The 22,224-nt window shown below is 45.6% G+C and overlaps 1 protein-coding gene across 1 annotated transcript in view; it reads left to right on the forward strand.

Moving 5' to 3' along the window:
- ABHD16A (abhydrolase domain containing 16A, phospholipase) overlaps nucleotides 1-22,194 on the forward strand; it is a 33,011-nt gene extending 10,817 nt beyond the window's left edge. The window contains exons 6-20 of the mRNA XM_078388679.1: nucleotides 1,261-1,334; nucleotides 2,739-2,843; nucleotides 4,529-4,643; nucleotides 4,948-5,049; nucleotides 5,858-5,921; nucleotides 8,073-8,122; nucleotides 9,554-9,677; nucleotides 11,965-12,069; nucleotides 13,099-13,162; nucleotides 15,519-15,575; nucleotides 16,984-17,046; nucleotides 18,238-18,314; nucleotides 19,369-19,467; nucleotides 19,865-19,911; nucleotides 21,881-22,194. Coding sequence (XP_078244805.1) covers nucleotides 1,261-1,334; nucleotides 2,739-2,843; nucleotides 4,529-4,643; nucleotides 4,948-5,049; nucleotides 5,858-5,921; nucleotides 8,073-8,122; nucleotides 9,554-9,677; nucleotides 11,965-12,069; nucleotides 13,099-13,162; nucleotides 15,519-15,575; nucleotides 16,984-17,046; nucleotides 18,238-18,314; nucleotides 19,369-19,467; nucleotides 19,865-19,911; nucleotides 21,881-21,964 — 1,230 coding nt within the window. The 3' untranslated portion in view covers nucleotides 21,965-22,194. The remainder of the gene's footprint in view (nucleotides 1-1,260; nucleotides 1,335-2,738; nucleotides 2,844-4,528; nucleotides 4,644-4,947; nucleotides 5,050-5,857; nucleotides 5,922-8,072; nucleotides 8,123-9,553; nucleotides 9,678-11,964; nucleotides 12,070-13,098; nucleotides 13,163-15,518; nucleotides 15,576-16,983; nucleotides 17,047-18,237; nucleotides 18,315-19,368; nucleotides 19,468-19,864; nucleotides 19,912-21,880) is intronic.
- The last annotated feature ends 30 nt before the right edge of the window (nucleotides 22,195-22,224 follow it).

Below are 22,224 nucleotides of genomic sequence, written 5' to 3' on the forward strand. Positions count from 1 at the left end.
CCAGGGGGATTCTGGGAGCTGTAGTCAGAACCAACGCTAGGCTTCTTGAACAGGAAGAGCTGTGGCTCAGGAGGCTCTCTCTCTTCTCTGTTCACCCTGGAGGGAAAAGATTCAGTTACTGCAGCTATGAAGGCCGCAAGAAAAACTATGACCACCCTGGAGAGGTCGTATAAAAAGTGTTTCCTCGAGAGCAAGGGCGAACAAAGGGCAGCCCATAAGCTGCATGCAGCCTGCCAAGCTTTCCCAGACACTGCAACACATACCTGCAAATGGGTCTCCAAAATGGCAGATGATGTTTCCAGAGACCTCTGCGGAACACAATTTGCCATTTATACACAATCCTTCCCCTGCCTCTTTCTCGGGCTTAAAAGCACTTTTTTAGAAAGAAGAAGATGACCCAATCACTTCTTATTTCTATTTAAACCACCATTTTTTCCCAGGAGGAGGGGAGATTGTGGTATGAATAGCAACGCTGCCAAGGTGCAAATTGCAATTTTGGGGGCTGAATTTCCCTCCACCCCGGATTTATTGAGACCTGCAGGATGGTTAAAAAGGCTCTAGACCCTCAAAACTGTCGTCACTTCCAGCTCTATAACTATCAGTAATGGGTGATATCATAAGGAGATGCTACAGTCCCTCTGTATCTGTTCCACAGCTTGTCCTCTTGCCAAGTATTTCTTTTATTTCCTTGATCTGTTTTACTTGTAGATTCCACTTGTATCTCGCTTTTCCTCAAACCCCCCCCACCCCCAGTGGTTTGCCTGGCTGGCTTTCCTCTGCCTCACAACAGCCCTACGAGGCAGGTCCGGTTGAGAGTGTGAGACTGGCCCATCCAGTTAAGTTTCAGAGTGGAGTGTAGATCCGAACCTGTATTCCCAGGTTTTTGGCCGGCGCTCTAACCATTGAACCACACTGGGTCTCCATCCCTTTAGAATAGTTCCTGTGGGACTTGCCATCTCTTCAACCTGTTCTTTGTTCTGTGCTTGTCTTGATCTGCCAGATGGGCTCATTAACCTTTGCAATTAAACCGGGAGAAGGCTGATCTTATGACCGGCTTGAAAGCAAGGAGGTGGATCTGGATGTCCACCATCCCACACCATTGGCTTTTTAAAACTAGGGTTGATGGGAGTTGTAATCCAGCAATGTTCAGAGGGCCACACATTTCTTCTCCTTTGACCTGCGAGATGCTGTAATCCAAGTTTGTAAATTTTGATTTCTTTCTCTTTTTCCCCCCTTCTTTTTCTTTTCTGGGCCTCACAGAAGAAGCTTGCCAGCTACAACTTTGACTTCAGGAGTTGGCCCGTGGATTTCCGGTGGGACGAGGCTACAAGCCGGTGGGTAGGCAGCAAGAAATAACGAAAGCCTTGCATTTTCTAATCTCCTTTCACCTGCCCATCCCTGTTCTCTTTCTTGAGGAGAACCAGTTCTTTCTAGAAGAAGCTGATGTCAGACGATTCCTGCTCTAATTCACAATATTGTGTTGTAGCTGGCTCACCAACATCTTTATGAGACCCTGTTTGAATGGCATTTGGGAGGGGGGGGTTACATCTTAGCCAGTCAATGTGAGCTTCCAAAAATGGCATTTGGGAACTTCAGGAACATCTGAGATCCACAATAAGGGATTTTGCACATTTCCAGGCTACAACGCCTGGTGTCCACAGATTTAGCAAAGCAAAAGCAAAGTGTGCTGCTTATATATCACCCCACAGCGCTTCAAGCACTCTCTGGGCAGTTTACAAGTTAATTATGCAGGCTACACATTGCCCCCCCCAGCGAGCTGGGTCCTCATTTTACTCACCTCGGAAGGATAGAAGGCTGAGTCAACCTTGAGCCGCTACCTGGGATTTGATCCCCAGGTCGTGAGCACAGTTTTAGCTGCAGTACAGCGGTTTAACCACTGCGCCACAAGGCTGCACATTCACTAGCCAGTCTGTATACATTTCACACCATCCTCTAGCAGTGGTCCCCAACCATGGGCCTCCAGATGTTCTTGGACTTCAATTCCCAGAAATCCTGGCCAGCAGAGGTGGTGGTGAAGTCTTCTGGGAGTTGTAGTCCAAGAACATCTGGAGGCCCAAGGTTGGGGACCACTGTCCTATAGGACTAATTTCCAACACTGTCTGGCCGTGTGTATGATTCCTTGTTCTCCTCATGTGCCCATTTTCTGTGGGGGCATGCACAGCGACCAGCTTTTATGCACCTTCACCATTCATACCGGAATGGAGAAAGTTAATGCTTTTAATCGCTTGACCTGTTTTGACTAAGATGATAGTTTAGTTTGTATTTTAATGTGCTGTTTATTTGGTTTTAATTTGACTTGTTTTAACCTTGCGAGCTGCCTTGAGTCCTGTTATGGGGAGAAAGGCAGGTTAAAAATAGGAAGCGATGCAAATTAAATTGAATTAAAAATAAAAATAACATACTGCAAGTGCCAAAGCTCACAGGCCAAAATCCTGTTGCTTAGTTATGGCTCCAAAAAGGCACGTGGGTGCAACTTGCAGCAGCTTCTCACTGATATTTAACAATCTCCCTCCTGGATTTGGGGGCTCTCACCAATCTAATAGATCAGTACACACCCTAAAATCCAAGCAGGAACTTATGAATTGCCAAGAGGGGAAGCTGCTGCTACTTTGCACTGTCTACCTTTGGCAGGTGTAACAAAGCCTCAGGAGGTTAACCACAGTCTGAAAGAAAGGTCATCATGGTGGCCTCCCATATTCTCCTGAACTCCTCTGCAGGTCAGATTCGGGCCATGTCCCCCTCCTGCGGTCGGAACCAAAGCACCGAAGTGCAGTCAACGGCTTTCTGCATACCCTCAAGAAGCTGCCCTGCCAGATTGCCAGGTAATCTCCGTGCCTTTGCTTTAATCTTTGTGATGGAAGGGAAGAGTGACTGGGGGAATCAGGAGCTCCTGGACAGATTGAGGTCAAATGTAAGGCAGGGATGGATAACAGCCAGATATTTCAGTGGTCTAAGTCTCCGATTGCAGAACCAGAGCTTGGGAATTGAATTCCCCACTGTGCCTCACTTTGACCGGGGCTGGACTTGATGAGCCATAGGGTCCCTCTTCCAGCTCTGCAGTTCTCAGATGATGATGATGTGTGGCCCTCCAGATGCTGTATTTCGATTTTTCAAAGTCCTAGCTAGTATAGTTGATGTGGGGAAATGGGAGAATTTTAGGCCAATAATGTCTGTAGGCCCATCCTTGATAACAGTGATTGGTTTGGCAATAAGAGTGTCCTCCTGCAGCTGTGCCATTGGCTTCTGTCTATCTGATGTATAGGCTTTGGTATATTAGAGGCTGAGCGATGGAGTGAGCCCCCGTCGCTTGTCCCAGCTCCTCGCCAACCTAGCAGTTCGAAAGCATGTAAAAAGGCAAGTACATAAATAGGTACCACCACGGTGGGAAGGTAACAGTGTTCCTTGTCTAGTCATGCTGGCCACATGACCACTGATAACTGTCTTTGGACAAATGCTGGCTCTACAGCTTGGAAACGGGAATGAGCACCACGCCCTAGAGTTGGACACGACTGGATTAAATGTCAAGGGGAACCTTTACCTTTAATACATTTTAAATGTTAAAGGGAACCTTTACCTTTAATACATTTTCGGCAGAGACTTCAGGAACTTATGGCTCATGGGAGTTAATGAGTAGGGATGGTATTTTGGGATTTTTTGGAGTATACGTAAATCCCATAATTCTCCATTTTGGGAGTTCTACCCGACATAGAGACATCTTACAGATATCCAAGTGTGGCTCCCCTTGAAGAGAGGCCTAAATTGGAAATCTTTGAGACCAACTAAGCCCAGCTCTGCGCAAACTTCCCGTTTCTGTCCTGGTGCAACTGGGAGCTTTCTTTCTGAACAGGAAGCTAGGTAGAGCTAGGCCTGCTTTCCAGTTTAGGCCTTTTTCTCAGGTGAGCCACATTTAGGTTTCTGTCTGTCAGGTGAAAATCATGGAATGGAGAATTATGGGATTTGTTAGTCCCAAAAATCCTATCCATAGTGATGAGACAGAATTTTCTCTCCCTCTCTCTCCCTCCCTCCCTCCAGTATGTGATAGGCTGGGTAGGCCTTAAAATGCTAGGAATTCTGTCTAAGTGGTGATTAGTCAAGATTGTTAGACAGAGCTATTTAGACTATAGACTTTAGCTCTTTAGTTAGTAGGTTTTATTATGTCTGTTATTTTATTGTGTTTTATTACTCGTGTAAGCCGCCCCGAGTAGACTTTGTCTAGAGGGGCGGGGTATAAGTTCAATAAAAGAAAAACAGTAAAAGTAAAAGTATTGGCTGAAATAAATGGAATGTTGCAGTTGCCTGGCCAATAGGAAAAGTAATGGAATTTGAAAACTGGGATTATAGTTGTGATTTAGTTTGACTTCGGAGTCTTGCTTGCTTATGCCCAGGGTGAAAAACACATAATTTCCCATTAACAAGATTTGCCATCCATGGCTGGGGAGTCTGTGATCGCCTAGGCTGGGTGATTCCTTATTCCTGTTTCTCTTTGTCTGTCATCATGTCTCGCTAGCTTCATAGTGGCTCACACCTTTGGACGGCGAATGCTGTACCCAGGCTCGGTGTATCTGCTGCAGAAGGCCCTCATGCCCATGTTGCTTCAAGGACAAGCCCGGTTGGTGGAAGAAGTAAGTAGAAACTAACCAAGGCCAAAAGAGCCCGGGTTTCCCAACTTACCTCCAAGTTCTTTTCCAGAACTTGAAAAAATTTAGTCTCGGGGATTCAACTCCCACTAACCACGCTGACAGGAATTTTCTGGAAGTAGTCGTCCCCCAAAATTAACTTTTCTAAGGTACAATTACCCCGTCCCCAGCTAATGCAAAAGTCCTAATTTGTTGCTCTGTTCTCCACCCCACCCTGAGATGTTGGGCATTTGGGAGTCTTTGAAACAGGAAGCAGATGCTTAAGGTCCCAATTCCTCTCTCTCTTCAGTGCAACGGAAAACGAGCAAAGCTGGCAGCTTGTGACGGAAATGAAATTGACACCATGTTCATGGACCGAAGAGGGACCTCAGAACCGCAAGGCCAGAAACTGGTAGATGGATGCTTTATTCCAGTGGTGCCCAGCCTTGGGTTCTCAGATGTCCTTGGACGAAAACTCCCAGAAGCCTTCACCGCTAGCTGTGCTGGCCAGGATTTCTGGGAGTTGTGGTCTAGGAACATCTGGTTTACTCAAAGTAGGGAACCACTTCTGTAAGTGATCTTTTGAACGCTAGATGCCTCATTGCCAAATCAGCCTCAGCTTCACCAGTACCCTTGTTTAAGAACCACCCATGAAAATAAGCCCCTTGGAGAACGTTCCCACTCACTGCATTGCACCTTTGGTAAGGCAAAGAATGCTGCTGACACTTCAGGTTTTATTTATTTTGTTTGGGCTGATGGCACTCTGTCCCAGAGTGGCTCTCGTCTAATCTTTTGTTTAAGTGTTAATAGCGCTGTGCTTCAGTGACTCAGCATCCAAAACCTGTTAAGTGGTTTGAAGCATAAGGAGATGGGGGGGGGGGGAATTGCCAAAATCAGCCTCAGCCATCCCAAATTCATGTTGCCACACAGCTGAGATCCATCCTTTACCATCCAAACCACCAGAAGGTCTGCACACGAAACATAGCACAGCTTGAAAATATTCCCTGTCTTTTGTTGTTGTTTTTTTGGGGGGGTGGGAAGCCATACCCAGAATCTCCTGGCCCTCAGAGTTAGGAGTGGGAGACTGTGTGTTATAATTTAAGAAAGGAGAATTTGAAAACTCCGACACTGCCAGGAAACAGACAAAACCTCCAGCTTGTTGCAGAATAAATCAAGTTTCTGATGGGTTTTGATAGAATTGCTTCCCTCTGTCTTGGTAGGTGATTTGCTGTGAAGGAAATGCAGGCTTTTATGAAGTTGGCTGCCTTTCCACCCCTCTGGACGGTATGGTGCATCTCTTTGATTTCTTCGATTGTTTAACCCTTTGAGTTATAATAAAAGGTTCCCAGGGACACGGGGTGAGGTGGTGAATTGAATGCACCTTTATATTAAGATACTCTAGCTGTTTTTTGCATTCTGCAGGTAAGCCTAAACCAAGGATCTTCCCAGTGTGATACAGAGAAGCTTTGATTACTTAACCAGGTTCCTTCCGCCTCTTTCTTAAGATACCTTTGAGTTTAATTAGAAAATTGGATGCTTTACAAGCATAGCAAACCCGCTGGTAACTTGTACCCTTCCCTGGAGTGCAGGACCGTGATCCCTGGTGGTTTCTTAACAGTAGAGCTTAAGAGAGTTACTCTGTTTTGCACTTGGAACTATGCTGGCTAGGGAATTACAGAAGTATGAAAAAAGAAAGAAATCTCTAGGCTGTAATTTATAATTGCGATGGGGTAGAAATCTCCCCCATTCCCTCCTTTTGACTCAACACAGTTTCCCTGTTGGCTTTGTTTCCCTTTGATCTAACAAAACGAAATTACTGTTACATCTGTTGGAAGCAGCACAGCGAGAATAAGCTAAGGGCGAGAAATTCCCTTTCTTCAGCCAGACTGAGAGAGATGACTTTGCAAAGGATTGAAGCCGCAGTGCGATGCCTCTTCCGGTGCTTGTGGCAACCGTATACAGTTGCCAAAGTCAGCGCACTGGACATGAGTCTGGTACTGCAGATGCTGTAGGGTTCCTCTGCGCTTGGCCTGTTTTAACCAATGATGTAGTGGAGGCTGAGCTTGCAGGGTTAAGGCTCTGGGACTTTTTGACCAGCAGGGATCACAACATCATCTGCACCCACATCAAGACCCTTGCCACCTGAAGCTATCCCATTTCCCTTTGGGTTTAGCTGTGGAGTGGGAGAATGTTGTCTAGGGGAACATTTTTCCCCAGTAGCTGTACGGTGTTGTTACTTTCCCCATTGGTAATTGAAAGTATTTGTTGGGTAGCTTGATTTTCAAGGTACTTTTGCTCTTGGTGGGGAAGAAAACTGCTGAGCTCATGGGTGCGTAGGGATCAAAAAAGTTTGCTTCGTTTTGGAATTCTTCTTGGAAAGTTTTCAGAATGCCTTGACATCTCGAACAGGGACTGGCAAGCTCTCATGTACTTTGCCACTGTGGTGAGGAGCCCCTGCCCTTGAGCCTTTGCCACTCCACAACTGGTTTTGCAAACAGAGGGAGAATTCCCACAGGACATTTCCTCCAGGTTTCCTTCCCTCTTGTGCAGTGCTGTAGAGATGATGCTTGCCTTGGTTTGGTTTTCCAGCAATTGCAAGGAAAATTATCCTGGGATAAAAGAGGAGGCGAACCCATCTTGTGTATGTAACTCTTCCTCTTTTCAAGCTAAACGAAAGGGGGAAACAGGTATGATGTGCTGGACCGAAATACTGTTGAATCTGGAATACAGTGGTGCCTCGCTTAACAATTGCCTCGCTTAACGAGGAAATCGCCGGTTAGGTTCTTGCGATCGCAAAAGCGATCGCAAAACGATGGTTTAAATGGGAAAAATCTGCTTCACGATGATCCCGAAGCAGGGAACCGATTTTCGCATTACAACGATCTAAAAACAGCTGATTGTCGGGTTTCAGAATGGCCGCCGGGTGTACAAAATGGCTCCCTGCTGTTTTTAGGAGCCATTTTTCGCTATACAGGCACCCGAAAATGGCCGCCCCTATGGAGGATCTTTGCTGGACTGTGAGTTTTCAGCCCATTGGAACGCATTGTAGGGGTTTCAGTGCATTTCAGTGGGCTTTTTTATTTCGCTTTACGATGTTTTCACTCTACAGCGATTTCGCTGGAATGAATTTACATCGTCAAGCGAAGCACCACTGTACTATGTGCCATGATGTAGTAGACAGAGCGATGGGAAGAGTGTTATAGACTAGGAGTCAGGAAACCGGGGTTTGAAATCTTGCTCAGCTCTGGAAACAAACAGGGAGTTAGTGGTTAGCCACTCCTCCTACGTCTAATGCATCTTGAAAACCCTGTTAAGAGTCACCATAAGTTGAAGCAGTTCAACAGCACATACCAACAAACAATATTGTGTGTTATCCTGACCCTTCTCGTCCTCCTGGTTTTTTTTCTCCTCCTCCTTCCTTTTTTGTTGTTGTAGCTGGATACTCTGTGCTGGGCTGGAACCACCCTGGATTTGCAGGCAGCACCGTGAGTTTTATCACAATGTTTCATTGCTTTCCTCTTGGGCCTATGGTAGATGCCATCCATTTAAATCTAACAGAGATGGAGCCCATTCCATGTCTTATTCAGCTTTGCGTGGGAGGAGGTTTATCAGCCAAGGTCTGCCAGTGAGAAATTTGCCTCCTCCATTGAGTTGCTTCCCTTTTGCTCAGAAGTTCTGGAAAGGCTGGTTTCTCTCACTCCTTCTCTTACCCTTTTCTCCCTGTCCCGGAATGTTTTGTATTTTGAGATGTTTTCCTTGAGACAGTGGATAAAACAGCAGGGCATGCAGTCTGTACAAGAAGTAGTTTTAGAAGAGGTAGCTGTGTGGCACTAAACCGCAGAAGCCTGTGCTGCAGGGTCAGAAGACAAAGCAGTCGTAAGATCGAATCCACGCGACGGAGTGAGCGCCTGTCGCTTGTCCCAGCTCCCGCCAACCTAGCGGTTCGAAAGCATGCAAATGCGAGTAGATAAATAGGGACCATCTCGGTGGGAAGGTAAACAGCGTTCCGTGTCTAAATCACACTGGCCATGTGACCACGGAAAGATTGTCTTCGGACAAACGCTGGCTCTATGGCTTGAAGAGCGGGATGAGCGCCGCCCCCTAGAGTCGGACACGACTGGACAAAAATTGTCAAGGGGAACCTTTACCTTTACCTAGCCGTGTGGCACTCCACTGCACTCTCTTCTGTTTGAGCCCAAAATTTAGGCATTCAAGATGTGCAGATAAGAATTTCTGGGAATTAGAGTCCAGGGATACACAGCTGCAAATCTGCACACCTGCACTGTAATTGTCTAGTTTCAACCCGAGTTTTCCCAACTGCAAAAAAAGTAATCAGTCTTCACTTCAAAGGGAAACCTGCTCTCAGGAGGCAAATGAAGTTAACAGTAATTACCATAGGAATTTGTGTGGGAAAACAGAGAGGGAGGCAGATCAGGTACCTTATTTTCTCCTCCCACTTTGCTCCCAAGTGGCTTCAGGCCTAGTTCTTTTTTTTCTATTTTATTATTATTCATACATACAAAACAGAGTAAGACACAACAAAAGACAACAAAAGCAAGGCATCCATACTACTTATATAGAGCAGAGATTTCACCATCGTCTAGGACAGTGGTTCTTAACCTTTGTTACTCGGATGTTTTTGAACTGCAACTCCCAGAAACCCCAGCCAGCACAGTTGGTGGTGAAGGCTTCTGGGAGTTGCAGTCCAAAACTCCTGAGTAACCCAAGGTTAAGAACCAGTGGTCTAGGTCCCTTAATAACATCCACGGGTTCTCGTAAGTACTCGTTTGCCACCATCATTTCTTCCCCCGAGTTCCTGTCTCTTTCTGGACCCAATTGTGCATCATCTTCCAGCTTTCCTTTATAAAGTGTCTCAGTTGTGACCTAGTTCTAACCACGTCCCCCTCCTGCTTCAGGGGGTGCCGTTGCCTCAGAACGAGGCCAACGCCATGGATGTCGTGGTGCAGTACGCCATCCACCGCCTGGGTTTCCTTCCGGAGGACATCATCCTCTACGCCTGGTCCATTGGTGGCTTTACAGGTATCCAAGCAAGGCCATGTGGTTCAGTGGTTAAAGTGTTGGAGGTTGCCTGTTCTAGCATTCCCCCCCCTCCCCACGAGCCATGACATTCAACTGGATGTCTCTGAGCCAATCCCTCACTTTCACCCTACTCATATCTCACAGGGTTGTTGTGAGGGAAAGAGATACTCTAGAGCACTGGTTCTTAACCTTGGGTTACTCAGGAGTTTTGGACTGCAACTCCCAGAAGCCTTCACCACCAGCTGTCCTGACTGGGGTTTCTGGGAGTTGCAGTTCAAAAGCATCTGAGTAACAAAGGTTAAGAACCACTGCTCTAGAGGTCTCTAGCTCATTGAAAGATAGGCAGGGGGGGTAAACATTACTGATAAGGAGAAGGAGTTGCAGTATACAGAGATAGTAGAAGGGAGGAGATAGTTAGGAAGGGACTCGGGCAAGGCCACAACACACACACATACTAACCCCTGCTTATAACGGAGAATAACTAGAATCGGGGCAGGCTCAATCTGAGTCTTTGGTGAAGTACTTCATCCCTCAGTTTGCATGGGTGGAGGCAGGAAGAGATGGTGAGCAAGGATCATATCTAACAGTAAGCTATGTTATGGTTTTGCAGTATTGCTGCTTGTTGCTGTCCTGAAAGAACACCATTAGAAATTATAGCATGTTATTGGTTCATGAACTCTGGCTTGTCTGAACTCTGGCTTGCTGTTCGTTTAGAATCGGTGGATGTGGCTTGTTTCCTCAGCTGCCCATTCTGAAACAGGAGCTGACCAAAGGGGGCAGGAGAGAAGCAAGCCAGAAATAACACAAGACGGATTGGTTTATTCAGCCATTTATGGGACAATTCATGGCTAAAGCATCAAATTGTGCCTCGTCTAAAATGTAGTTCAGCATCATGTATAGTATTAATGCAGCTGGTCAGGAAAATCTAAACCGTTACCTTCCTTCACACTAATTAATGAGTGCTGTAGTCCTTATAAAGTCTCCGACTATGAGCAGGCAAGATTCTCTACCCCCCTTTGCCCTGAAAAAAAAATTCTTTTAAACTTTTGTAATTGCACAAGCTAAAAATAGAACTTGAGGTGATACACTGTTGTTAGTCCTCACTAAAGTAGACCCATTGACTGAATGGGAGTGTAGCATTCACCCTTATTATGTTAAGTAGCTATGAATATTCATGTTTTAGGCTAATATTGCTGAGAGGCGGAGCTGAGAGATATGTAATAAAGAGGCGGAGTCAGAGAGTGAGTCAGTCAGTCAGAGTCAGAGTGAGAGAGTGGAGGAGGAAGCAGAGTGTGGTATTTGGGAGATCTGAGGTATGATTAGAGTGAAAAGTGAATAAGAACTGTAATGACAAATAGAAGGTTGAGATTGATGATAATAGAAGTTACCTATGATTAATATTCAGATATCTGCAATCAATAAAAACGTTTTATTCAAAAGACAGTGAAGTTTGGACCTGCATCTTCATCCTTCCATAATTAATGTTGATTTAGTGATCAACTGGTGGCAGCGGGGTAAAAAGGAGCATTAGTTTGCCTTCCTGTGCTCTGTATTCGGAGGGTCAGGCGGGGGCACGAGGGCGAACGCCACAGGGAGTTACATAAATGTTGACATCCTATTGAGCAGTTGACTCAGCAGGTATGCTCGTAGCTGAGACTCGCAGTAGGACACTGACCCCAGAGATTAGAGCTCAGAATGGTTGACTTTTCAAGTTGTAAAAGCTCAGCTTAGGATGGGACTTTCGTGATAGTTAAACAGCTAATGAGACAGGAGGCGTGAAGGTTTCTTGATTCCCCTACTCCATCAAGAGATAACAATCATAACTGTATGCCCTCAACTCAGTTCTATCTCACAGTAACTCTTTTTAGGGTTTTCCAGGTAGAGAGTACTCAGAAGTGGTTCCCCATTTCCTTCTGGGGCCATCCTGGGACTGTGCAGCTTGTCCAAGGATTTTCTCCCTTGATGCACAGTGGAGAATTGAACTTCCAGGCTCCTCAGCAAGATACTTAAACCACTGAGCTATCCAGCCATCTATCAAGAGATAGAGGAAGATTATTTTTCAAATGATAGGACCAGCATCCCTCTGTCACTGTAGCTGATTGCCTTGTGGCTAGCATATTCTGAGAGTTGGGGTTCAAAAGATTACATTTTGTCTCTCTAACTTCTCCCGGGCAGTATTCAAAAGCAACCAATAACAGCTTCTTTCTTTCTTTCTTTCTTTCTTTCTTTCTTTCTTTCTTTCTTTCTTTCTTTCTTTCTTTCTTTCTTTCTTTCTTTCTTTCAACAGCCACTTGGGCCGCCATGTCGTACCCAGATGTCAGTGCCTTGATTCTGGATGCCTCCTTTGACGACCTTGTTCCTCTTGCCCTCAAGGTCATGCCGGAAAGCTGGAGTAAGAGGAGAATTTTAAAAACACATTGCTTTAATGGCCAAATAGTTTCAGTACTCTTTAAAAATAATCCCATTGAATGATTTGACCCAGGAGAGAGTTCATCACTGATATGCCACATGAGTAGACCCTCAGTTTTTTATTCTTAGCTTTTAAGTCCATATGGCCAAATTTAACTGTTGATCTCAGCTAAGGTAGTCCCATTGAATGAATGGGACTTGCAAAGTGAACACCATGGATCTCATTGATTCATTGGCCCCGCTCCATTTGGTACTAGCAGTGGGATTTAACCTGTGCCGTGAAACTGGCTGAAATCCTGTTGGTGTACATTTATGCCACACAGACTGGGAGGTTTTCATCATCTGATGATGAACTTAATTAAATTAAAAATTTGTTAAAGCTCTTCTTCAGGTTCTGAGGCTCCCCAGGAATCCCCTTAGCCCTTGGGAAGCCCTTTTTTTTGCAAGGGAGCCTTTAATAATTTTCTAATATGAAAGACCTCCCCACAAGTCCTGAGGCTCCCAAAGGTTTCCCAAGGGCAAAACTGAGCCCTAAAGAGCCCTGGATTCTAAAGGGGGGCATATAAATAAAATATGAATATGAAATAAATTAAAATAAATATAGGGAAAAAAATGTAATTTAACAAAATTAAAAAATTTCCATTGCCAGACAATGACATCATCACGCTTGGGTGATATAAATTTACACCAGCAGGATTTTAGCCGTTCTCTCTCTTCCCATATTCTTTAGCAGCATTCAGTTCAACAGGGGAGGAGAAGAATAAACAAGTCTTCCCTTTGATGTATTACCTCCTGTTTTATAATTTTGTCACAGAATGACACAGCGTGTTCTAGATTTCACTTCACTGCTAAAACTCCCAGTCCTGGATGCCTTCTGGATTGGCCAAATAGTTCAGCTCAGGTTCTCTCTTTCTGAGTGATTTAACCTGTGATGGCACTGGATTGGGTAACTAACGTCATCAGAGTTATTTGAATTGGCTTTGGATTATGACCTCTTCTTTTCCTTCCACAGGGGGCTTGGTCACCCGCACAGTAAGGCAACATCTAAATTTGAACAATGGGGAACAGCTCTGCAGGTGAGCAGCTTGGAGAGTTGCAGAGGAAAGGCTGAAGAGCATCTCCATTCATTCATTCATTCATTCATTCATTCATTCATTCATTCATTCATTCATTCATTCATTCATTCATTCATTCATTCATTCATTCATTTAATGCCATTTATAGGCCACCTTTCTCCAGATGAGGGACTCAGGATGATTCACAATGTGAATGCTAGTGTTGTTGTTCTTGTTTTGATTTCCATACTGCCCCGTAGTGCTAGAGCTTGGGCAGTTTACAACAGAATTACGCAAGGAACCCTACGGCAAGTAGAATAAAAAAACACAATAAATTATGCATTTAAAAGGAATTAAACCATAATAATAATTTAAAATACATTAAATAATTAAAAACATTTAAAACTTTAAAAAGCAACAGACTTCTTAAGCTAGAAACCAGAGTGCAGAACTCGGTTATTAAACGTCTGCCTGAAAAGGGAGGTCTTCAGTTGTCCATGGAAAGATTATAAAAAAGAGAGCCAGCCCGACCTCCTGAGGGCAAAGCATTCCAGAACATGGGAGCTGCCACCGAGAAGGCCCTCTCTCGTGGGTACCTGTCGTGTGTCCCCTTCAAGTGTACCTGGAAAGGCAATAGGACTAGGAGGAGGGCCTCCTCGGAGGAGGAGGAGGATCTTAAGAGCTGAGGAGGCTCCTGTGAGGAGATACGGTCCTTCAGACCGTCTGGACCCGAGCCATATAGGGATTTATAGGTAATGACCAGTGCTTTGAATTGGGTCTGAAAATGGATTGGTAGCCAGTGCAGTTGTTACAGCAGGGACGTTATATGCTCCCTATAACTGGCCCCAGTTAGCAGTCTGGCTGCCACATTTTGAACCAGGAATTGCATAAGGAATTGAAAGGAAATAGAACCAAGACGCTGACACGCGAGCAGCTCATATTTTAAATCAAAGGCGAGAATCGTGAATTGGACTATGGTATGGTACAGGATTGTGCCATACAATATGGCCTGTATGGGGCCATACTGTATGGCCTATTTGGGGCTCCCACTCACCCACCCATCCTGGTAGCCCTGGAGTCTTCCAAGTTGCCCTGTCAGCCGAAGTTTTGAAATATGAGTAAAAATTATATTTTCCGTGTGGAAACCTCCCAAGAGTTGAGCTACTGCCTTAAAACAAGCTGTGCACAGACCATGGGCACATCTTTTGTCCCCACCTAACACCCCCGGCATCTATATAAAATGGGGTTTTATAAAAAGCATCCACTTTCAGGTTTGCATTTTGAAGGTGGTGAGGCACCAGCAGGTTCTAGGGGTTCAAAGTTGACATCTGGATGTGCCATGAAATTCACTAGGCAACCTTGGGCTGGACACTTTTATCTTTCAGTCCGGCCTGCTTCACAGGGTTGTCGAGAGTAACTTGAGTAGCAGGAGAAAGCCACGAATGTCCCCTTGATTTCTGCCGGAGGAAAGGCAGGGGTATAAATAAAAGCTAACAAATAATAAAGAATGTGGGGTTTGCATTTGTGTTTTTAACAAACCGTGGCGATGGGTTCAATGGGAACATTAGCAGCCCCTTAATATGAACAGTAGCTGAGATGGTTGTTGTGGGTTTTTCTGGCTCTTTGTTTTGCACAAAAATTCCAGCCACCACTTACAGCAAAAAAAAGAGGCATAATCAAAATACTGGTAGACCATGCAAATCGGAACAGTGAAGCTCAGTTTCTCAGCACCGAACTCAACCATCTGAATTGGGCCCTACAGGCAAATGGCTACTCCAAAAATGAAATCACAAGAGCCATCAAACCAAGAAAACCACACCGAACTGAAGAGGGAAAAACAGCCACCCACAAATAAAGTATGTCTGCCATACATCAAAGGGGTCATGGACCGCATGGGGAGACTTTTGAAAAACCCTTCAGAACACGGCCAAAGAGTAAAAAAAAAAACCACAACAACCATCAGCTCCCGGCCGTGAAAGCCTTTGAGAATACAGATCTTGGAATCCATCACTTCAGGGCAGTGGTTCCCAACCTTGGGTCTCCAGATGTTCTTGGACTAAAACACCCAGAAGTCTTCACCACCAGCTACGCTGGCAAGGATTTCTGAGAGTTGTAGTCTAAGAACATCTGGGGACTCAAGACTGGGAAGCCCTGCTTTAGGGTAAAGACCTGAAACAGGCACAGTCTGACTTTGCTGCAAAGTTCTAAAAATTTCTGACAATTTAATTGGTTTAATTAGGATTCTGAGGAAAGATTATAATGACTAAGGGAATGTGTCAGGGACTGCTTAACTGTGCTAAAATATCTTTTTTAGTGGTCCTTGGGTGTCCCATGCCTTTGGACCAAGAACATGCCTTAACATCGGTCTCCTTTTCAGGTACCAGGGGCCTGTGTTGCTGGTGCGCAGGACCAAAGATGAGATCATCACCACAACGTGAGTTTAAAAATAAAAATAGAAATGCCTACTTGTCTGGCCAGAATTGCTGAGCTACATCTGTCCTGATGGAGGTGTTCAAGAAAGATGAGACAACTAGAATGTTAAGACTGTAATAGTAATGGTAATAGCGTGCCTCAAGTCAGTTTTAGTTATCAAAGTTTTCAAGGGAGAGAATACTTATTGTGGGGAAAACTTATGCAGTTATGCTATTACAATGTATATATATCTGTATGCTAGTAACAGACATCATGCCCTAGCTGCAAGACACGTACATAACTGCTAACTTGGATTCAGAATTTTCAAATGTTTACAACAGCCAAAGTCTTCAACAAAATAAATAAAAAACGGTTGGGATGTGGGGAAAACTTATGCAGTTATGCTATTACAATGTATATATATCTGTATGCTAGTAACAGACATCATGCCCTAGCTGCAAGACACGTACATAACTGCTAACTTCCAGTAACGGATAAATCATTGACCTGCTGTCTATTGTCTCTGGATAATGTAGTTACAGTCTCTACACTGTTGTGTATTCAAGAACTTGTCTAACTTGTCTATGTACTCAGGAAATTATCTGTTGACCATTATCTGTGTCTGTTTACTATTAACTGTCTGTTTACCAGCCTGTCTGTTTACCAACCACTCTGTTTACTGATGCTTGTGTATTCAAGGAAATTAGTTACCTCTGTATTGATTAACTAGTGCAAAGGTAGTAGAGTACAATAAAAAAGGGGGTGCGGCAAAGGAGGAGAGATTCCTCTGGACAGATGTCTGAGGGTAAGCTGTCCTTGTTCATCCGGATCCCGCCCTGAAACATACCCCTGAGCGCTCGTCTCCATTCTCCTTGCTGGTCAAGAGGGGAGGGAGGCTTCATCTGCAGATCCCAAGACTGGCTTCATCTGCAAGACCCCTACTTCCCCTCATCTTGCAGATCCCGACAACTTATAAGTGGTTTGCATCTTTCCTTCTTCTGGGGGGACCCTGGGTTTTTCCCAAGGTCACACAGGCTGGCTCAACTTGCAGGAGGCCCTGTGGGGAATCAAACTTCTAACTCTGGCTCCGCAGCCAGATACGTAAACCACTAAGCTACCCAGCCCGCTCTTAAGACTGGGGTTTTTATACAATGTTCCTTCAGAGAAGAAACAGAGTAGAGGATTCAATAGAACTCTTGCAGCATCACTAACACAGCATATGTTGCCACGTACTTCAGCCTCCTTCATCAGATTCATGCTCTGGCGAAGTGGATCTGCAAAAGCTTATGTCAAGATGAGAGATGTTAGTCTTTAAGGTGCCCCAAAACTCTGCTGGTTTTCGTTACCCAACATGGCTACAACCCTCGTGCCTCTGAGGGAGAAGAAGGCTGGTATTAGAACCTTAACTCTGTCCTTCCCCGGATTTCTAGGGTTCCCGAAGATATCATGTCCAATAGAGGGAATGATCTGCTTTTGAAGATGCTACAACACAGGTGAGTGAAGGAGAAGTCGGGGAGGGGAGCCAACATATTATAAGTCATTCCTCCACTCAATGAACACTTGAGGTGAGGTACAAATAAAATTAAAAGTAATTATAAAAATTTTCAGAACATTTCAACCATCAGTGGAGATAACAGATAGGAAGATAAACAATAAACCAGGAAGCAGCCATCAGATCAAAGGGTGGCTTTCATCCTTAAAGGCTGAGCAGGACAACATTGTCTTCACAAGCTGTCTAAAGTCATGCTTTGCAACCTTCAGTTCTCCAAATATTTTGGCCACACTTTCCAGAATCCCTAGTCATGGACGGTGCTGGCTGGTGCTTCTGAGAGGTGGAGTCCAGAACAGCTGGAGGGCCAAAGATTAAGAACCCATGCCCTAAAGGATGGTAAGGAAGGGGCAAATATCCCTGCAGGAGGTACTTTTGGAGGTAGGAACATAATACACAGAAGGGCCCTATCAGTAGCATGGGCCAGCCCCCCGTCTCTCACCGAAGGGACATCTAAGAAGGTCTCAGAGGAAGCATGCAAATTACCAGCAGGTTTCCTTGTGATGAAGTAGTATTTAGGATATGCCAGCCCAACCCGTGTAGGTAAGAACCTGCATCTCACAATTATAGGCTGAGATGAGAAATGATGTGAATGGCTTCACATCATGTCCTTCATAGTAGGGGCCCATTTCCCCCAAAGTAACTTCTTTAAAGCCAGCGGTTCTCCTGTTGGGGTTTCCTTCTAGAAAGGACTTCCACCTGGAGAAAAGAGAGGAGGGAGCACACACACTTGCTTGTGGAAAGGGAAAGTATAGGTTACGTGGGGTTTGTCTGCCACCCTCTGCCCATCGGGTGCTTTAAAGCGGCCATTCTCAACGGGGGCCCTGCAACATCAGGAGGGGGCCCCAGGCTGGAAAAAATACTTCACACACCATTTTGCAAGGTTGGTCATGCAACTTACATAATCCTGATTCGATCTGTATTTCTTTCATATTGTGCTAAGGCCGTGGCTGAAAAGAAGGTTTAGATGGCTGCTTTAAAGCTCACCCTGCCTCTCTGTAGCAGTAATGGCAGTGACAGGGAGGTCAGCCCTTGGCCTGTCTGGTTCATCTCCCCTTGAAGGAGTTTTCCAGAATCCATCTCTTGGATTTGCATCTCTTGAAGAAGCTATTTCTGTGCCTTTTCCCTGCCTCAGGTATCCCAAAGTCATGGCAGAAGAGGGTGTGAGAGTCGTACGGGAATGGCTAGAAGCTTCCACACCCGTGGAAGAGGGTAAGTAACTGGGCCAACACTTCACCATACATGTCTCCCAGCGCAGGTATTGAACTGTTGTGGTCAGATGGAGTGTACCTGTGGTAACATTTAATTGTGGTGCCATCGCACTTCAGTAGGCTTGAAAATGAAAAACGCCCTTCAAAAGCGAAGCAGAGTGTCCTGCTTGTATACTGCCCCATAGCACTTACAGCACTCTCTGGCTGGTCTGTTTCTCCCTCCCAAAAGTGAGCCAGGTATTCACTTTGCTGGCCTCTGAACAAGAGAAGGCTGAGTCAGTCTTGATCTGGCTCTCTGAATCCTCTGAGATTGAACACAGGTCACGAGCAGAGTCTTGACTGCAGTGCTGCAGTTTAACCATTGCGCTACAAGGCTCACTTTAAGCTTGTGAATGTGGCATGCTACCAAAGGAGACGTAGCAATGTCTGGTTTATATTTTTGTTACATTTATTTGCCCCCCTTTCCTCCAGTGAATAGAATCACCCCATCCTCAGATGGATCCTATGTTGTAGGTCAGTTAGAGCGGGTGTCCTGGTCCAGGGTTACCCTCTGGGTTTCGTTGCTTCCTGGGGACTACAGTGTGGCTCTTCCGGGCCCTGGGCCCACCTGCTCGCCAGAGAGTCCCCGCTGTCTGAAATGGCTGAGTTTCTGTGCCAGGTGCCCGGGGGTCTTGGCCTTGTCTGGTAGTCCTTGCCCTTTTGTCCTAGGAGGAAGTCTCGTTCCTTCATGTCAGGTTTTATGTGGATGAGCAGCAGTTGCTCAAAATGGAAGCAAAGGAAAAGTCCCCGAGTGTGATCAGAGGTTCTTTGGAAGAAGGTTTGTGGCCCAAGATGGGAGGGGAAACTAAATATGGATGGTTGGGGACACTGAAACAAAACCAACAGTGTGTGAGTGTGGTGTAGTTGTAATGCCTTTTCCAAAAGAAGCCAGACTTTCCAGATCCACTGAACTGGTTGACTGTGCTTGAGTGACGAGGGAAGCCCAGCCGTTCAAGCCCCCTCTTGCCCTTCAGACGGGAGGGTGACTCCTCAGGGCCCTGCTTTGTCCCCTGCAGCCGCCGTGTACAGCCGCTACGAAGTGGAGGACGACTGGTGTCTGTCGGTGCTGAAGTCCTACAGAGCTGAAGAAGGAGACGAATTTCCCTGGAGTGTGGGTAAGGCCTGAGGGAGAGAGTGGAGGCGCAAGCAGGGGAGGGTGGGAGGGAGGGAGGGAGGAAGAGCGGTTGGCCATGGGGCAGTTAAGTTCCAGAACTACAACCAGTCACGCTTCAACTCCACAGTGGAAAACCTCGGGGGACGGTTGTTCTCAGGCCTGCACTATGGCTGGGTAGAGGGAATTGGCTACTCTAAGCAATTGCTTTGAGGATCACGCTGCCTGAGGATCATGGGAGCAGCAGTCCAGCACGATGGACCGGGGAGTAGCCCACCCTTGCAGTAGAGGAGGCGACTTCAGCTCGATGGGGAAAGCAGTAACAGGACCTCGTCCTTGGCCCCTGGGGCACCCGTTTCGACTTACCTAACCTTTTATTGATTGATTTATTTTCACACCAGGTGAAGACATGACTCCGGAAGGGAGACGGCAGCTTGCACTGTTCCTGGTAAGTTCCACCAGGGTGCACCAGCTGCACACCTGTGCAAGGATACTGAGCCACCATGAATCTCACACATCCGTCACTTGCCCTCTCAAAGAACTTTGGACCATGTTTGACACGTGCACTGTTCGGGTGGTTTCTCTTTCCGGGTCTCTAATTTAAAAAAAAAAAATCCTGTTCTGATGCACTCCATTCTTGTAACACAGTGTGTGCATCATAAACTGTTTTATACACAAAAATGGACCCTTTTGCATATCCCAGTATTATCCGCGTTGGCTTCCAGCGGCACTGGGGGTGGGTGGGAGGCACGGCAAGCCGCAAACATTATCCTTGCTCTTTGCCTGTTCTTTCGGCAGCGGAGGTCACTGGCTCAATGCCGTGCGTTCTGCACAAAAATAAGTGATTTTTAAAAAAATTGTTTGTTTGTTTGTTTATTTATTTATTTTATTTATATCCCGCCTATCTGGTCGGTGTTTCTCAAATTTATATATGGCCCCATTTGTGTGATGCCCACTATTCTGGAAGAATAGAAGTTGAAAACATATAATAATAGTGAATTAAATGAGCAGTTCGAATCCAGTAGCAGCTTCAAGAGGCATAAATTGAAGGATAAAACACAGAATGCAAGGCAAATAAACGATCAGACAGGAGAAACGGAAGGAGAAAACAATGCCTCAGGCAGGTTTGCAAATAAATAAATAAATAAATAAACGCGGTAATGCTGTCTCATGCATGCCCCCCACTCCATAATTGCCTAGAAAGTGCCATTAAGAAATCTTTGAAGGAGCAACTGAGCAAGTTCGGCACTCAGACTTTGGTAGATAAGCTCAGTTCACGGACATTTAGCATAGATGGGGACGAGGAAGGAGGAACGGTGAGGAATGCCTGGGTCTTTTTTGTGCTGCCTTTGGTGCCTGGGGAGGAGCTGCTGAAGGTGGAATATATACACTTGGGGAAGGTGGGTTCACACATTTACAGCAGTGAATACCAGCAGGTAGATTCGTGCCCTTCCAGTAGTCAGATGTCATGCCCTTGAAACTTCTGTGCCATGGTGGCAAGCCCCAGCCATCCTTGTGTAGTTAAGATTCTTCTGATGTGAGCTAGTTTTTTTTGTGGCCAGTGCTACACCAGTCCATGGAGGTGTTCCTGTGTTTTGGACCGTAACGTCAAGGTTCCCCCATTCTTGCCGGAGCATCCCGTAATACAAAAAATAAGTTTCTCCAACTTTTTTTTACTCTGCGTGCCTTAGCTTGGCTGTGATTCAACCTTTTGCTTTGGAATGGCATCTTTCAGTGAAGAGAGGGTTAATCCTGGAGCATGAATTAACGAGTGGCCGGCCACCAGGGTTTCTTTCTCAGCGTTGCAGGCAAGATGGAATGCTGTCCCTCCCAAAACAAAAAAGCTCAGAAACTTTTCCATGTACACTTGAATCATCCTTTGCTTAAGTAACAAAAAAAAAAAAAACCAACCTTGTGCTTCTTCCTGATACATTTGTGTGGGCTGAGGAGTCACTGTCTCTCGTGTTAGACGTTGCTGGCGCCTGGCGCAACTTCTTTACTGCTAGAGCAGTACGACAATGGAACCAATTACCTGGGGAGGTGGTGAGCACTCCAGCCCTGGAGGCATTCAAGAGAAAGTTGGACAAACCGTCAGATCTGCTTTGACTTGGATCTTGCACTGAGCAGGGGATCAGTCTCAGGGGTCTATATGCCCCTTCTGGCACCATTATTCTATGATTCTAAATCTTGCATTAATTGTCACCGCCAACACCACTGAAATTCGTTTTAGACAGAACTGTATGTCTAGCAAGTCGCCTACCGAGCAAGTGAAATATTTTTCTGTCACCCAAATGTATGAACACATGCTCTGTGCCGGGTCTTGTTCTACACTGGGTCCCAGAACTTTGTATACCCCTTTTTAAAAACCTATTTTTGTGCTTTAACTTGTCCTAAACTTTCTTCTTCTTCTTCCACAGGCCCGGAAGCACCTTCAAAATTTTGAAGCCACCCACTGCACTCCACTCCCTCCCCAAGAGTTTCACCTCCCATGGAGCTTATAGCACTCCCTTCCCTGGCAGCGCTCATTGCTTTTATGTATTGGTGGATTTCTCCACCCATCTATGGAGTGTGTTGGCTTCTCTTGTGTGTGCGCGTGTATATCTGGCTGTCCCTGTTCCCTTCCCAGCTCCGCACTGTAAATCGGCATCCTCTCCTCTGTCATGTTTGTCCTGTAAGCCCCAAACCAACACATCGTTAGAGGACGTTGATAATAAAGATGCTATTTTTTATAGTTGCTGTGTCTCGCGTGTGTTTGTGTGCA

Source organism: Pogona vitticeps, chromosome 2 (genome assembly GCF_051106095.1).
Source record: "Pogona vitticeps strain Pit_001003342236 chromosome 2, PviZW2.1, whole genome shotgun sequence".
Taxonomy (NCBI): Eukaryota; Metazoa; Chordata; class Lepidosauria; order Squamata; family Agamidae; genus Pogona; species Pogona vitticeps.